Raw genomic sequence first — 17,469 nt, forward strand, 5'->3', positions numbered from 1 at the left:
TCACTTCTTTTCAAAAGCTAAAGCTTGGTTATCTAATGCAGGGTGGTGACGCTTCTTCTTCTGTTTCCGTACAACTTTTTGTCTTCGATATCTTCTTAGAGATGCCATTAACACCTCATTAGCTTTTCAAAAGCAAAAGCCAAACTGCTCGGTCATAACATAAGCACCCGCTAGTGTATGACTTTAAGCTGAGCCCGTTTTATAAGTCTTCGTCTTCTCATTACCTTCACCCATTACTTGAGCTTCACAGTTTTACACAAGAAGGTAATATATTTGAATTCCATGCTTTTAAATTTTAATTATACTTGCAGTGTTGATCTGTCTGGACGGGTTCAATCTGCTTGTTATGTGTTATGTTAATGCTGATCTGAAAATTAATTCTCAATTGTTACTCTGTCTCTGCCATAACTGCTTCGAGAGATGATATTATTTTTGTTATACGTTCCATCTCATTTCGCCTCAGATGTAGGTGTCTTCCTAATTAAGCAACTAATCACTCATGATATATTTCCGTACTATTTCACCTGCAGCTGACTTCTCTCAAGTCTTTGTGTTTTCATCACGTTCATCCATTACTACGACTCAGAAGATTTATATGAACATGTTCGATCTTCAAATTCCATGTTTTTAGGTTAAATGTACTCGTGATGTTGAGCTGTTTGGCCTGATATGAGTAATCTGCTTGATATCAATATTTCAACATCAGGACTTGTTTAATTTGTTGCTTATGCACATCAGTAGTGGTCGTGCAATGCTAATTTCCTGAGCTTTCAATCCAACGCATATAGTGAGTTTTAAGTCAATGACTCTTAAACCATAAGGCTTTAGGGCACTAGGTGTAAAAAACCCTAAAGACTTACTAATTCAAGCTGAAAAGGCTACAAAATCAACCGGGCAAATATGTTTTTTTTTTTTTTTTTTAATCGAGTCAAGTCGAAAGAAGACAGATGCTGAAATATGATATTTTTTAGCTTGTAATTTTCGGTAACTTTTTTAAAATACAGATTTTTCATTTCCCGTGATCAGGTTTACGAATCTGGACTGGGTCCCATATTGGAGTTTTGGTTGGGCCGGGTCGAATAGTAGGCCTGTTACACTGAAAACGGGTTGAATCGTGGGCTAGTTTGGTTATGCCCGGTCAAACGGGTTCAGTCAGACCAGGTCGGATTGTAGGCTAACTAAAAACCGCCGCTGTTTCGGCCGGCGACCGAAATTAAAAAGAAGAAGAAATGCCGGTGCAAGATTACTTGGATAAATACATGCTCTCTCGGAAAATCGAAGACGCCGTCAATGCCGCCGTTAGGGCTAAGGCCTCCGATCCCGTCCTCTTCATCGTAAATCTCTGCTCTCGCTCTCGTCTGTGATTCTGTTTGGTTACTCGGAAAATGAATATGCAGGAAAGTTTTTGGAAAGAAAGGGTAGTTGTAGTTTCTTGATTGGTTTTGTTTGAGCTGTGAAATGATTTTGTTGTTTTTCTTTGTTCTTGAATTGAATTACGCAGTCGAATCATATGAAGAAAGCGGTTCCTTCAGTGATAACGAAGGTCAAAGCTCGACAGATCCTCGATAGCAGAGGAATTCCTACCGTTGAAGTCGACCTCCACACTAACAAAGGAATGTTTCGTGCTTCGGCTCCTAGCTCTGATGCTTCTGGAATGTAAGCTCTCTGTGGTTTGTGTGTGTGTTGTTTGGCTGCCGAGAATTGTATTTGTTCGAAAACACAAGACCTTTTGCTTCAATTGAATTGCAATTTTTTGTACAATTGCGTGTAGAAATGCTTTGTATGACTCAGAAATTGATTTGTAATTGCATTGATCAAGAGCATTGCTATTAAGTAACTATATTTGTTATGCCTCTAGTAGACAATGCTATTTGAGGTCAATCTCGTTCAAAAGTATATGATTCTGAGAACAATCATCAAGGGGGGGATTTGTTGAAACCAGGTACGAGGCTATTGAACTGCGAGATGGGGACAAGGATTATATCTTGGAAATAGTGTGAGTAAAGCTGTTAAGAATGTCAATGAGAAAATATCTGAAGCATTGGTGGGTATGGATCCTACACTTCAGTCTCAGATTGATCAGGCAATGATGGCCCTCGATAAAACAGAAAAGAAGGTAACGTTTTTCGTTTTTCAGTGCAACTTGATGTAATTGAGCTGTTTGAGAATTTGTTGCTAATATATATCGGTGCTTTCAGGAAATTGCATTTCTGTTATCTAGTATGTTGTCTGGTAGTATGCTATGACCCTCCTTGTCTAGCTATAAAAAATATAAATTATTATTATTAAGCATTTGTAATATTACTTTTTATTTATGATTTTGGATTTATAATTATAATCAAATCATCTATCAGAGCGAACTTGGAGTAAATGCCATATTGGCTGTGTCAATTGCTGCTTGCAAAGCTGGAGCTGCTCAAAAGGAGGTAGTCGGGCATGACTATTTTTCTATTAGTATTGCTAAAATTTGTATACTTTTTTCTCGAAAGTGTCTGAGTAAAGATTAACATCAGGTTCCACTGTACAAACATATTGCTGACCTTTCTGGAAAAGGCCACCTGACCCTGCCTGTCCCTGCTTTTACTGTTATTAGTGGAGGAAAGCGTGCTGGGAATAATCTGGCCATTCAGGTATGCTCTGGTAAGCTTGAATCTATAGATATGTATTTACCAATTCTTTTATTTCGGTTATAATGTATGCGGGGAGAGGGGTTTCAATATTTGGATCATTTGGTTGATGTGGGTAACTTGTGTTGACATCATGAAAGTGTGGCATTTTTACTAAAAATGAGCTTAACATTTTAAATATTTGAAATTGGCTATTGGGAGACTACAGTCGAATTCACTGGTGAAATACTTCTCTATGAATTGATTGTGTCAGTAACGACTGCTTAATGCTCTCCTTGGTTCCTCCTATAACAATTTTTTATATGCCTGCTGAAGCTGCTTACGTAGGTCTCAATATAGATTTTTTAAGCATGAACGCTTCAAATTTTTGTGTGCATGTCCTTATAATTAAACTTGACTTGAAATTTTTAGGAAATTATGATTCTCCCAATTGGAGCTAGCAAGTTTGAGGAGGCATTGCAAATGGGATCTGAAACCTATCATCACCTAAAGGTACTTTTCATCTCAACTGTTGACTTTGGAGATTACATTCCGTCTATGCTTTTAATGATGAGAAAAAAAAATCTTTTTTCCATTTTATGAGACCTGTTGAGTTACTCATTTCCTACAAGCAATAACCTTATTTTTTGTGGCAAAGTATATAGCACATTGTTGTGTTTTAAACTGCAATGGACCGGAACGCAACTTTTCTTATTTTAGTAAGTATTAATTTGACCTAAAAGCTTTATTTAGTGCCAGATTTTCAACAAATATTCAGCTAGATTAGTGACAATGAAAATTAGCTCTGAAAGTGAAAACTTCATCCAAATTTTAAGTGACTTGTGCCTTTCCGAATGTTAAATATCTGAGTATGTACTGATTTCAGTTTTATCATGCCATTATGGTAATCCTTGAAATAAATTTCATGGCTCTTCATAGCTGCTCGCAAGTGGCAAATATAGGAGTATGCATGGAATTTATTTGGCTTAAATAATCAAGTCAATAGCTCAGCATCCCATGAGCATAAGAAATTGGAAAAGGACCTTTCTCTGTACATGTGAACAAGGCGATGCCATTATGTCCCACTTTGTTTTCATAGTAGCCTCTCTCAGTTTTATTGATAACTATTATTGTTTTTGTTGACGACTATTATTGCTTACAAAAAGAGCAGGCTGTTATTACAGAAAAATATGGTGCACATGGATGTAACGTTGGTGAAGATGGTGGTTTTGCTCCCAACATCTCGAGGCAAGTCTTTTTTGTGTGACCTGTAGTGTTCTTTAATTTCTTTGCCTCATGAATCCCCATGACGGCTTCCCAAAATGAGATATAAGTCTTTGGAAAAGGAAAATCATCTTAGATGTTCCTAAAATGCGTTAAAACACATTGTTTTAGGTTTTTTTTAAGCTGTTTGCAATGGCTGTTACTTTGTGCCTTATGAGAAACTTCTGAACTAATTAGAACATATGCCATTTTTAAAATTATTTCTATATCTCTTGGCAGTGTTAAAGAAGTCTTGGATCTTGTAAAAGAGGCGATATGTAGAACAGATTATAAAGACCAAATCAAACTAGCAATTGATGTTGCTGCTACTGACTTTTGCATAGGTGATGGATCTTTCTTGAGAATTGGTCTTTTTCTGTAACAGCAATTTGGGAAAATAATTGCATTTTATGTTTTCTTGATGGAAATCCAAGGCTAAATGATCTTGTAGTAATGATTAAAATTTATATTCTTTTTCAAAAACAACATGAATTCATGTATAATTTAATGACAATATTTTCCTTTCTGTTTTCCCCATGAATACAGGTACAAAGTACGATCTGGATTACAAATCAGCGGATAAGGGACAAAATTTCAAGTCGGCTGATGATATGATTGGGATGTATAAAGAACTTTGTAGTGGTAAGTCAGTCTCTCCTTTTCTGTTTCTCAATGTTTGTGTATTTGGTTTGCAATTTTGCACTGTAACTTACCTTTTCTGCCTTCCCTGTGTTTGGGGTGTCAGAGTACCCAATAGTGTCAGTTGAAGATCCGTTTGATAAAGAGGACTGGGAACACACTAAACGCTTTTCTAGTCTTGGAATTTGTCAGGTTTGTTTACTTTTCTTTTGTTCCTGAGATATATTTATTTAGTATCTTGGTGCTTTCATTCTTTGTCGAATTAGCTTTGACCAGATAAGGGATTGATCATTTTTGTTTTGTTCCTCCATACAGAAAACTATGTAGGAAGTAAATAGATAGATATGGGCCTGTAACTGTTTTTGTTTGACATCCTTGTGTTTAAGGCCGTAGTACACTGCAAATTTTATTAGATATTATCATAAATATCCAACCTCGTCTGTCGGTAACTTGTAAGAATAATTCGGTTGGCTTGCCTATGACTGTCGCTGAGCAATTTAGAATCCTGCCTATATAAAAGTTTGTTTTTTATTGGATGCCTCATGTATTTTCTCCTTTAGACCTGAGATATGGTTAGTGTCTGAACTGGAAGACTATATGGTTTTTCAGGTAGTTGGAGATGACTTGATAACTTCAAATCCAAAGCGTATTAAGAGAGCTATAGAGGAGTCCACCTGCAATTCTCTACTCATAAAGGTATTTTAACGGTTTTGAGATATTTTTAATACTGATATTTACTGTTATGGCTTTTTTTGGGATGAGAGATGAGGGAGAGGCAACTGATAATTTTACAATTCAAAATCAGATAAACCAGATTGGAACATTGACCGAGATCATTGAAGTGATGAAGCTGGCAAAGGATGCCCACTGGGGAGTGGTCATGTCTCATAGATGTGGTGAAACTGAAGATTCCTTCATAGCTGACTTAGCTGTTGGTCTCTCAACAGGTCAGATCAAAGCTGGTGCTCCTTGCAGAGGCGAACGGCTGGCCAAGTACAACCAGGTAAACTTCTATTTAAGATTCAGTTTCCGTGTCCACCATTCTGGGAACAGACAAATACATGATTTGAAACTGATGGGCCAAGTTTTGTTGCAGTTGCTTCGAATTGAGGAAGAACTTGGGGACAATGCATTTTATTAGACCTGGCATTCGTGTCGTGTTTCTCGTGTTCGTGTCGTTTTCGTGTCATACCCGATAGCTTAACGGGTCGTGTCGTGTAATACCTGTTAAAGTAAACGGGTAATATGACCCGACCCGAAATCAACCCGTTAATATTATCAGGTAATATGACCCGACCCGTTACCCGTTAAGAAAATTATATTTTAAAACAATAAAACTGAAAAGAAAAACATAATTTGACCCAAAAAAATGTAAAACATAATATTAAATTAGTATATACATACTAAATTTCGGAGTTGACCCCTTAATGAAAGTTGTAAAGTTTTTCATTACGTGTGATTACATTTTTCACACTTATTATTATTAATTTTCACTCAAACAAATAACATTGTTCATGAGATATTTAAAAAATCTACCCTTATTTATACTTTCATCAAGTATAACAAAAGATTTTATGGTATCCACTAGTGTAAATATTTTAAATTGAAGATCGAATTCATTCATTGTATTCATATAGGGTCAATGAGTGTAGCTGTAAAAAATCATCAAAATCAGAGTTAAAATAACCGTTAAATCGTAAATTTTCGTTTATAACCGTCGAAAAGTTTTGTCTCATTACTTGATCTCTGAATGTTTTTTTTTTTTTGCAATTTTTGGCATATGCGATCTCGAAGCATATATAAACAAGTTTGACGGTTGGATCGTTGAAATTAGTTTTGTAGGATGCGTATCACATCAAAACGATAGATTCACTAACACTTAAGAGTTTATTTATACTTTCATCAAGTATAACATAAGATTTTGTGGTATCCACTAGTGTAAATATTTTAAATTGAAGATCGAATTCATTCATTGTATTCATTTAGGGTCAAGGAGTGTAACTGTAAAAAATCATCAAAATCAAAGTTACAATAACCGTTAAATCATGATTTTTCGTTTATAACCATCGAAAAGTTTTGTCTCATTACTTTATCTCTAAATGTTTGTTTTTTGCAATTTTTGGCGTATGCGATCTCGAAACATATATAAACAAGTTTGACGGTTGGATCGTTGAAATTAGTTTCGTAGGATGCGTATCACATCAAAACGATAGATTCACTAACAATTAAAGAGTTTATTTATACATTCATCAAGTATAACATAAGATTTTGTGGTATCCACTAGTGTAAATATTTTAAATTGAAGATCGAATTCATTCATTGTATTTGTTTAGGGTCAAGGAGTGTAGCTGTAAAAAATCATCAAAATCGGAGTTAAAATAACCGTTAAATCGTAATTTTTCGTTTATAACTGTCGAAAAGTTTTGTCTCATTATTTGATCTCTGAATGTTTTTTTTTTTGCAATTTTTGGCGTATGCGATCTCGAAGCATATATAAACAAGTTTGACGGTTGGATCGTTGAAATTAGTTTCGTAGGATGTGTATCACATCAAAACGATAGATTCACTAACACTTAAGAGTTTATTTATACTTTCATCAAGTATAACATAAGATTTTGTGGTATCCACTAGTGTAAATATTTTAAATTGAAGATCGAATTCATTCATTGTATTCATTTAGGGTCAAGGAGTGTAGCTGTAAAAAATCATCAAAATCGGAGTTACAATAACCGTTAAATCGTGATTTTTCGTTTATAACCATCGAAAAGTTTTGTCTCATTACTTTATCTCTGAATGTTTGTTTTTTGCAATTTTTGGCGTATGCGATCTCGAAGCATATATAAACAAGTTTGACGGTTGGATCGTTGAAATTAGTTTCATAGGATGCGTATCACATCAAAACGATAGATTCACTAACACTTAAGAGTTTATTTATACTTTCATCAAGTATAACATAAGATTTTGTGGTATCCACTAGTGTAAATATTTTAAATTGAAGATCGAATTCATTCATTGTATTCATTTAGGGTCAAGGAGTGTAGCTGTAAAAAATCATCAAAATCGGAGTTACAATAACCGTTAAATCGTGATTTTTCGTTTATAACCGTCGAAAAGTTTTGTCTCATTACTTTATCTCTGAATGTTTGTTTTTTACAATTTTTGGCGTATGCGATCTCGAAGCATATATAAACAAGTTTGACAGTTGGATCGTTGAAATTAGTTTCGTAGGATGCGTATCACATCAAAACAATAGATTCACTAACACTTAAGAGTTTAATTATACTTTCATCAAGTATAACATAAGATTTTGTGGTATCCACTAGTGTAAATATTTTAAATTGAAGATCGAATTCATTCATTGTATTTATATAAGGTCAAGGAGTGTAGCTGTAAAAAATCATCAAAATCGGAGTTAAAATAACCGTTAAATCGTGATTTTTTGTTTATAACCGTCGAAAAGTTTTGTCTTATTACTTGATCTCTGAATGTTTGTTTTTTGCAATTTTTGGCGTATGCGATCTTGAAGCATATATAAACAAGTTTGACGGTTGGATCGTTGAAATTAGTTTCTAAGATGCGTATCCCATCAAAACAATAGATTCACTAACACTTAAGAGTTTATTTATACTTTCATCAAGTATAACATAAGATTTTGTGGTATCCACTAGTGTAAATATTTTAAATTAAAGATCGAATTCATTCATTGTATTTATATAAGGTCAAGGAGTGTAGCTGTAAAAAAATCATCAAAATCAAAGTTAAAATAACCGTTAAATCGTGATTTTTCGTTTATAACCGTCGAAAAGTTTTGTCTCGTTACTTGATCTCTGAATGTTTGTTTTTTGCAATTTTTGGTGTATGCGATCTCGAAGCATGTATAAACAAATTTGACGGTTGGATTATTGAAATTAGTTTTGATAGGATGCATATCCCATCAAAACGATACATTAACTAACACTAAGAGTTTATTTATACTTTCATTAAGGATAACATAAGATTTGTGGTATCCACTAGTGGAAATATTTTAAATTAAAGATCGAATTCATTCATTGTATTCATATAAGGTCAAGGAGTGTAGCTGTAAAAAGTCATCAAAATCGGAGCTAAAACAACCGTTAAATAATGATTTTTCGTTTATAACCGTTGAAAAGTTTTGTCTCATTACTTCATCTCTTAATGTTTGTTTTTTGCAATTTTTGGAGTATGCGATCTCGAAGCATGTATAAACAAATTTGACGGTTGGATTGTTGAAATTAGTTTTGTAGGATACGTATCCTGTGAAAACGATAAATTCACTAATACGTAAGAGTTTATTCATACTTTCATCATTTTGATGGGATACGCATTAATGTTATACTTAATTAAAGTATAAATAAACTTTAAGCGTTAGTGAATCTTATCGTTTTGATGGCTTGGAATAAATATATTAATTATTTATATATTTTAAGTGTTAATTAGACTATGTTTCAATTAGTATGTGATGATATTTAATAATAAAATTACATTTATGTTTTTTATTACGTATTTTATTTTTATTCAAGTTAAAATGTTATAAGAGATATAAAAAAAAAAAAAAGCTGGTTATTGTTTTTCTTTGGGTTAAACATTAGGCGGGAAATGGATGGATATAGGTTGCAAAATTTCCCAAACATTAGGTGGGAAATGGATGAAACTCTTGATATATTAGGCGGGAAATTAATTATTATAATTTTTTTATGTTTTTGGTATTTTTAAATTACTTGATATTTTTATTTTTAATGTGTTTTATGATTTTTAATCTCAATCTTTGCCTATAATATACTATAAAAATAAATAAATAAATAAAACTTAAATTTTAAAATTTATATAGAATAATAATAGAATAATAATTAATAAACAATATATACATATTCATTATATCTATTTCATTTTATAGTAAGTTTTTTTTAGTAGTTTAAAAAATTAAAATCATCAAAATAGCATTTTTCTTATCGTGTCGAAATAGGTTACCCGCGTGTCACTCTCGTGTAAACCTGTTAAGGACCCGTTATTAACGGGTTATTATCGTGTGACCCGATAATGACCCGATTAGTTATCGTGTTGACCCGAAACCCGTTATTTTCGTGTCGTTTACGTGTCGTGTTAACGTGTCGTGTAATAAATTGCCAGGTCTACATTTTATGCTGGTGAAGATTGGAGGCAATCACTGATCACGTTTCTCAGGTTTTCTCCTCACAATTCTCTTCTCATATTCTTCATCTAAAGGCCGCGGCTTATACTTTTAACATCACAAATATTCAGCAACATGGTCCACCGCTCACCGATCCTTCTGCTTCATTGTTTTGGCTATCAGAGTGTTTTCTTCTTTGTTTTCTCTCTGAGTAAAGAGCAGTATGGAATTTGTAATTAAGTTTGCTAAGGTGTTCTAGACATGGGCGTAGTGTAGTACGTTAATGCTTTTGGAAAAAAGCAAATTTTGTTTGTAAGTGCTTTTTTTCTATGAGCGTCAAATGAGCCCTTGATCTCATGTGACTAAGGTCAAATAAATCAAAATTAAGCATGACAAAATTAGTTGACAGACACTACTTCCTCGCACCGTCAGTTGAAATAAAACAACAGAAAGTGCACAAAATTAATTAATTTGAATTGCTTGTTACCAAAAATTAATTTGACTTTGACATTTATTAACAAGAAATACGAGAAAACGAATCTTGCAAGTATTAGTTTTCACTCGCGTGGACAACTAACAATCGTTGATTAATCTGCAATTCTATGAACCTGCTCATGTACACTGCTCCTGTAGCTGTCGCAATTCTTCTCCCTGCAGCTCTTTTGAAGGAGGATGTAGTTGGAATAGCAATTGCATTTGCAAGAGATGACGTGTCAATCGTCTGGTACCTGGTGTTAAATTCTGCTCTCGGATATTTTGTCAATTTGACTAACTTCTTGGTAACAAAACACACCAGTGCCTTGACTCTCCACGTAAGTTAGCAGACTAAACTTAATTATGCAACCCACAAATCAACTAAAAAAACCAGGAGAAACAACATTGTTTTACCTAACGGAACGGATTCGAAAACTCCGAAACTACACATCTGCTAACTAATTGTCACAGAGAAAGCAAGAAAAACCTCAAACAGAGAAGTATTGAGAAAATCCCGCTACTTGGATTTTTAAACCGAGTAATTCAAGTCAGCAAAAGAGTATGCTGGTGATGATGTGGTGTGAACACTCAAACTTCTGGCTTGGTTTCGCCTTCATCGTCTTCTTCTATCTTCGGAGCCAGGTAGAACCTAATATAGCCCATCTCTGCAATCTTGTACTCAACCACAACTGGAAGTTCAGAAGACAAGCTGATTGTGACTGTATTCGACAATGTGGTTGCCTTTGTGAACGAGTTCATGTACCTCAGAGCGAATGTCAACGACACTGGCTCGCTCATGTTTATGACCGTTGCTTCTTCGGGCTGCAATTCCCAAAAATCAGAAACAAAAATAAACAAAGTTAGACATTGCATTAAAATACCAAAAGACAAGCAGCTTGCCAATTAATCCGTTTGTAAGGACGATATACCTTGTCAACTGTAGTGTTCTGCCTACAGACAATGTTAGCAGTGCCTATATCCCCTCTTGTGGAGAACTTCACACCTTCCTTGGTCACAGATATCACAACTGCAAGCAATATCGAACCATTACTCACAAATCCACAACACAAACACACCACATTTAGATAACCGTGAATCCTCTGATGAAAAAATAGTACCTGTGTCACCAATGCCACTGAGATCCTTGCATATCCTAGCAAACTCAGCTGAGGGCATCGTCACAATAGACTGGTATTCTGCCTCCGGAATTCCTAGGTGCTCGCTATCAATATCCATCAGCTTCATCTCAAAATCAGAAATTTTATCTTGTGCTGTGATCCATCACCCAAAAATCAAAACGACAAACAAATACATGAAACAGAAATCTAAAATTGGGGCATGGTAATAAACCATTACAAAACCAAAATCTTGTTTGCAAAACTTCCAATTAACGATTACAACTACCGGATACAATGTCTCCTGATGATTTATTAAGATGTCAGTAAAATTTTCATCACTTACAATTCAATTTCTCCAAATATGAGTGTATATATATTTCCATACAAGTAAAGAATAACAGCCTCTATCGTAGAACATCAATGAGGTACGAATTAATAAACATTGGCAAACACGGAATTAACAGAATTTACTTAAATGCAATCCAAACATTAGCAGGTTAACCAAATAAGAGCGAAACTGACAATTAAATCCAGTATCAATTTCAAGATTCATGAAAAGAAATTTGAAAAAACAAAAAAAAAAAAAAAAAAAATGTTTCTGTTTGCTTTCTTATAATTTCTTGCATACAAGAGAAGCAATTTACAAAAAGAATAAAGAAAGAAAATTAACAGCCAATAATTAAGTTGATAGCAAAAAAAATCCCAAATTATTTAACCCCAAATAACTCAAATCAATTGGGGGAAAACCCCCAAATACAAAAATGGGGGAAGAGGAAGAAGGAACATACTGGGGCTTTCGAACATGAAGGTGACCGTGTCACTGCCATCGTCGGCCTTGATGGTTATGATGTCATCATTTCCGGCGCACTTGAGCATCTTGGACATGTTGCCGAGGTTCATGCCCATGGAGATGTTGCGGTCGCAGCGGTAGTGCTCGAAGCCCTCGGATCTGAGGAGGAGGGCGACGAGCGCCACGTGGCTGGAGTCCATGGCCTGGAGGGAGAAGCCGGAGGAGGAGCAGTCGAAGTTGGCATCGTTCACCAGGTCCTTGATGGACTCCAGCAACTTCTTCAGCAGCGACCCCTGCACCAGTCGGAGCTCCAACATTGTTTCCGGGTCGTCGGTAGAAGCGTTCGGGTTGTTTGATTTGGGGAATCTAGGTTTTTTTTAGGCGGGGAGATTTTGAGGGTTTGAGTGAGGGAGTGGGGGTTAGGGTTTATATAGTGGGGGGAAATGGGAAGGCGTGTTTGGGAATTTCGGGTTCGATTGGCGGGATTTGATGGATTCGTGTTCCCGCGCAGGACTTTGAAGGGGAGTGACTGCGTGCCTTGAGGGTACAGGGTAATTATTCGTGCACCTTCAGTTGTTTGGGTTGATTTCTGACCAGAAGAAAACTGTACAAATTTGAAGGCCCGTGACCGATAGCCCATATAGAAAAAACATTGCACCTTCAGGCCCATTTTTAATATCTAAAAGACTTGAACATACTTCGAGTGTAATGACAAATGCTCTTAACCTATTGAGCTGCAAGTCACTTGTATTTTTTATACGTTTTTTCTTTTCTCTTGTAATGTACAAGCAATAACAGAGGAAAGAGGAATCGAATACAAAATATTAGTATGGGTTTAATACTCATGTCTAAGCTAAAGAAACAACGTTATTGTATTTGTAACTCCGATATAGTATTATTAAAGTCGGTGGCACAAATTGGACTGCATAGGTAAAAAGTACTGTCGTAAAATGTCTTTAGCTCTCTACTAGTGATTTTTAAACAAAGATTGTTTAAGTAAACATTGTGGGAGGACAACGTGGATGTAGAATGGTGAATCAAGTCAAACATAAGCTGAAACTTTTATGGTAATTATGCTTTATCAAGTTTATATATTTAAGTGTTAGCATTTCTTAACTCGCGAAACATGTAAAAAAATTTTGTTACAATAAATTTGTTAAAAATCAAATATACTTTTACTTTTAGAGTTACAACTTATTGTCGCACACGTGAACACGAATCGAGAGACTAACATAGTTTACTGACGTGCGTAAATTTGCTAATAGAAAGAAGAGGTGTGATATCCACACATCCTATTTTACTTCTCACATACCTTTTGATTTTTCACCCGTCAGATCGGATGAATTAAAGAAGATCAACGGACAAAAATTATCAAAGGATGTGTGAGAAGTAAAATAAGGTGTGTAGATAACACACCCCTAAAAAGAAATAACTCTTTATATAAAAGGAACCCCAAGTATTTTTTTTATCTGTTGAAATGATTTAACAATTTCTTGAATTGATCTAGAAAAATATAATAATAAATTTACAAATCATTCCAAAGAAAATATAAAACTTACAAAATCAAAACCCAACCAACCAAAACAGGAGGAATGTTGAAGAGATTTTTTATAGATTCCTTATTACTTTATGTTTTTTATACAACGTTTATAATGTTAATACAAAAATTGACGTTAAATTGTGAAGTAATATAAAGTTTATTGAGATTAAAGAGAGAATCAAATTAAGCAACAAAATCCCTTTTTAAGCCCCAAATGATTAAACTAATACAATTGAAAACGATGAAGAAAATAGCAATGCGAGTGACAAAATGAAAAACTCAGTTGCGAATTTGCAATTGCAAAAAGCTTCCTTCTTCTTCCTAGTTCCTTTCCTTCGTAATTAACCACCTTCTTTATATAACCTTAATCCCCCCCAATCCCTCTGAATTTCCCTCCAATTTCCCCAAAATCCTTGCTTTTGAAGCTTTCGTTTGCGCCGTTCAATGGCAGATCTCAGCCCCAGGTCTGAGATCTCCTTCTTGCAAACTTTCCTCTGCAGTGCTTTCGCTGCCTGCTTCGCTGAGGTAATCGATGATCCTTCTGCTGAAATGTTAGTTGTTTACTTCTTAGTTTTGAAATTTGGTTTACTGGGTCGGCATTTTTTATCATCATTTAGCTTTAATCTCTGTGTTTTAGCGCAATTAGTGTGATTTCTTACTTGGGTTTTTTGAGTTTTGATTGAGATCAATGCGAAATTTGGTCTCCAATTTTGTGGGAATGTATGTGGAAATATGAAGTTAAAATTTGAGGGTAGCTGCTGTTCTTTTGTACTTGACATTTAGTCCTGGTATGATGGTTCGGAGAATTGCATAATGTGGCTTAATGTGAACAAACCGATACACTAGGATCGAAAGATGGAACAAGTTAGGTTGAATGGCGAATGTTATGCTAGAATCGAATCGGTTTAATTAGTTTTATCTTGGTGGTTAAGACTTTGTTGAACAATTTAAGCACTTTTAAGTACAATTTGATGGCCTTATAACTACAAGGTCTCAACATCATGTGTGTGCATAAAAATCAAAGTTTAGTGTATAACGGTGTCTGCATGAATATTGTGCAGTTTTGTACCATTCCTTTAGACACCGCTAAAGTCAGGCTCCAGCTACAAAAGAAAGCAGTCCCAGGGGATGGAGCTGGCACACCAAACTATAGAGGCCTTTTGGGTACTATGGCTACAATCGCTAGGGAAGAAGGCTTAGCAGCACTTTGGAATGGCATAATTCCAGGATTACAGCGCCAATGTATTTACGGAGGCTTGAGAATTGGATTATATGATCCTGTGAGTTCCAAATATGTTTTATTTCATAAATGCAATTACGAATTACTTGTTTGATGCTTTATTTGTGACACATTCTGCATATCCATAAACTGAACGTTGAAACAGGTCAAAATTTTCCTTATTGGCAGTGCTTTTATTGGAGATTTTCCTATATTCCACAAAATACTTGCAGCTCTATTGACTGGTTAGTGTACTTGGAAACCATATTTCAAGACTAGATTTCATGCAACCTGCTGTTCATTAACATATCTGAAGTTGCCGGAACTCTTGCTGTTCATTAACATATCTGAAGTTGCCGGAACTATTGCTGTTATCTTCCCTGCATTTTGATCTGAAAAAAAACTAATTTAACTGCATGCTCTTTCGCGTACTTCTATGTTAACAGGTGCTCTGGCAATCATAGTGGCTAATCCAACTGACCTTGTGAAGGTTCGACTTCAAGCTGAAGGAAAATTACCAGCTGGAGTTCCTAAGCGATATACTGGATCCTTAGATGCTTATTCTACTATAGTTAGACAGGTTATTTTCTTAACGTAGAACATTGTTTTTCTTCGTCCTGTTTTCTTGGATACATATCAGCTCATCTGTTTTACATTTTTTGGTTAATGTTTGTCTAACATTTAGGAAGGATTAGGGGCCCTTTGGACTGGGCTAGGGCCAAATGTAGCACGGAATGCTATTATAAATGCTGCTGAACTAGCCAGTTATGATCAAGTGAAGGAGGTAATCTCAAAACATTCCTTCTCTTAAATGCAGTTATATTTATGAATTTCAAGTTAATCTAACCTGCTATATCTAGGATAATAATCCCAATGATTCCTGATTCTTCATACTTATGCAGACAATTTTGAAAATTCCAGGGTCCACAGACAATATTTTAACTCATCTCCTAGCTGGTCTGGGTGCCGGCTTCTTTGCAGTTTCTATTGGCTCTCCTGTTGATGTGGTATGCACTCTGCAACTAATTAGTTGTGACATCAAGTTTTGTGGTTTTTAGGATTGAATGCTACCGGAAGAGATGTAAGAAATGGTTGCAACATATGGAAACTACAACAGAACTGTAAAATTAAAACAAAATTTAAAGAAAAGTAATCAAATGATAAATCTCTCTCTCTCTCTCTCTCTCTCTCTCTCATGTGTAGTGTCTTGTAAAGAATAGTTATAAAACTGAAGAATATTGAAAATCATATGATAAATGTGCATGCTATATTCCAACCTAACAAAGAAAAACAGAATTGATAAGCGCATGCTATATGTGTTCTTGAGTTTTAAGTCATCACTGAATGTTGGCTCTGTGATGGAAGCATGGCCTGCATTACATATTATTCGGTGCAGGCTGTAACCACGGTTTGCTAGTGAAAGATTGTGATGACATTTTCTTATTGTACAAAACAATTTTATATAGTTTTTTAGTGGATGAGCTAGTAAGGCAATGTTGGCTTGGACGCCTTCCTTGTTATGTTCCAGGTGAAATCTCGAATGATGGGAGATTCAACTTACAAAAACACCTTTGATTGCTTTGTCAAAACTTTGAAGTACGAGGTATGCTTTTTCAGTTTTAATTCGTAAGTGCACTCTGGTTCTGTAAGTCATTAGACTCATAACCCTTCAAAGTTTTTTATACCAACGAGGCTAAATTTCTACATGGATTTTTGTCATCAGCTTCCTCAAATGTTTTGTAATTCATGACGTACTGCAGGGATTTTTGGCCTTCTATAAGGGGTTCCTCCCAAACTTCAGTCGGCTAGGATCTTGGAATGTGGTTATGTTTCTAGTGCTAGAGCAAGTAAGATTGAATTGATAGGGTCTCTTCAATTGCGTAGGTGTTTCATGTTCGAATCTGCTAACTTGTCCATTGTAATGATGCCCTTTTGCTCATGTATGATCTCCATGGCAGGCGAAGAACGTTTTCCGGGTATGAATATGCTCGTCTGATTTCAGTCACCACAAAGCACGAAGACACAGCTTTTGCTTTGGAATGGCCCTCTTCGATTGTTAAAGATTCATTTTTCCTCCTAAATTTCTTCTAGGCATAAAATCCTTATATTTTTGTATGATTGGAGAGTTCGAAAGGGAGACACATATCATTGTACCCTTCTTCCTTCAGCTATACTGGACAATTATATAAAGGACGATCCCAAGCCAACAAGGTTCCCCACTTTGTGAGTGTTGGAGGAGGAACATCTATCGTACGCAGTCTTACTCTTGTTTTGCAAAGAGGTTTCCACGACTTGGACCCGAAAAAGGTCACTAAAGAGCAACTTTTCTATTGCGCCAAGTCCCACCCTCATACTAAACAATTATATAAATATTATTATTATTTTCGCATTGCCATTTGAAATTTAATATACCAAATAATTATTTTTCTTGTGGCATCAGCTAAGTAGGGATGTTGTTGATTGCACTGCCTAAAACGTTTTATATGATTTGAGTAATCCTAAAGACCCTCGTTTAAATAACGTTTTAGAGGAAGTGAATGATATGAATTGTGCATAAGCTCTTCTCTTTGGATAGAAATTTACATCCACAAGTTGAATTAGAAATTTTTGGTTTCACCAGATTTTTATTTTTTTTCAACTTTGGATGAATCTAAAAAGTTCAAGGGAATAA

The 17,469-nt window shown here is 35.2% G+C and overlaps 2 protein-coding genes and 1 pseudogene across 2 annotated transcripts; 2 read left to right on the forward strand and 1 right to left on the reverse strand.

The window, feature by feature from the left end:
- Nucleotides 1-1,030: 1,030 nt before the first annotated feature.
- On the forward strand, nt 1,031-5,649 carry LOC137743153 (cytosolic enolase 3-like; annotated as a pseudogene).
- A 4,510-nt stretch (nt 5,650-10,159) lies between these two features.
- LOC137742572 (proliferating cell nuclear antigen-like) lies at nt 10,160-12,425 on the reverse strand. The gene is made up of 4 exons (XM_068482478.1): nt 12,038-12,425; nt 11,250-11,402; nt 11,061-11,158; nt 10,160-10,953 (listed from the first exon to the last, which is right to left on the reverse strand). Exons 1-4 carry the CDS (start codon nt 12,354-12,356, stop codon nt 10,720-10,722), a joined length of 804 nt encoding a protein of 267 aa, XP_068338579.1. The 5' UTR covers nt 12,357-12,425; the 3' UTR covers nt 10,160-10,719.
- Nucleotides 12,426-13,811: 1,386 nt separating this feature from the next.
- Nucleotides 13,812-17,224, forward strand: LOC137742771 (mitochondrial uncoupling protein 2-like). The gene is made up of 9 exons (XM_068482720.1): nt 13,812-14,104; nt 14,641-14,859; nt 14,965-15,043; nt 15,245-15,378; nt 15,484-15,582; nt 15,701-15,805; nt 16,327-16,401; nt 16,559-16,645; nt 16,757-17,224. Exons 1-9 carry the CDS (start codon nt 14,024-14,026, stop codon nt 16,778-16,780), a joined length of 903 nt encoding a protein of 300 aa, XP_068338821.1. The 5' UTR covers nt 13,812-14,023; the 3' UTR covers nt 16,781-17,224.
- The last annotated feature ends 245 nt before the right edge of the window (nt 17,225-17,469 follow it).

Source organism: Pyrus communis, chromosome 8, assembly GCF_963583255.1.
Source record: "Pyrus communis chromosome 8, drPyrComm1.1, whole genome shotgun sequence".
NCBI lineage: Eukaryota > Viridiplantae > Streptophyta > Magnoliopsida > Rosales > Rosaceae > Pyrus > Pyrus communis.

Coding starts and splice junctions, on each gene's coding strand:
- LOC137742572 (XM_068482478.1), bottom strand. CDS start 12,356: ATGTTGGAGCTCCGACTGGTGCAGGGGTCGCTGCTGAAGAAGTTGCTG. Junction 11,403..12,037: donor CTTCATGTTCGAAAGCCCCA/GTATGTTCCTTC, acceptor GATGGATCACAG/CACAAGATAAAATTTCTGAT. Junction 10,954..11,060: donor AGAACACTACAGTTGACAAG/GTATATCGTCCT, acceptor TGGGAATTGCAG/CCCGAAGAAGCAACGGTCAT.
- LOC137742771 (XM_068482720.1), top strand. CDS start 14,024: ATGGCAGATCTCAGCCCCAGGTCTGAGATCTCCTTCTTGCAAACTTTC. Junction 15,044..15,244: donor ACTTGCAGCTCTATTGACTG/GTTAGTGTACTT, acceptor CTATGTTAACAG/GTGCTCTGGCAATCATAGTG. Junction 16,402..16,558: donor TCAAAACTTTGAAGTACGAG/GTATGCTTTTTC, acceptor GACGTACTGCAG/GGATTTTTGGCCTTCTATAA.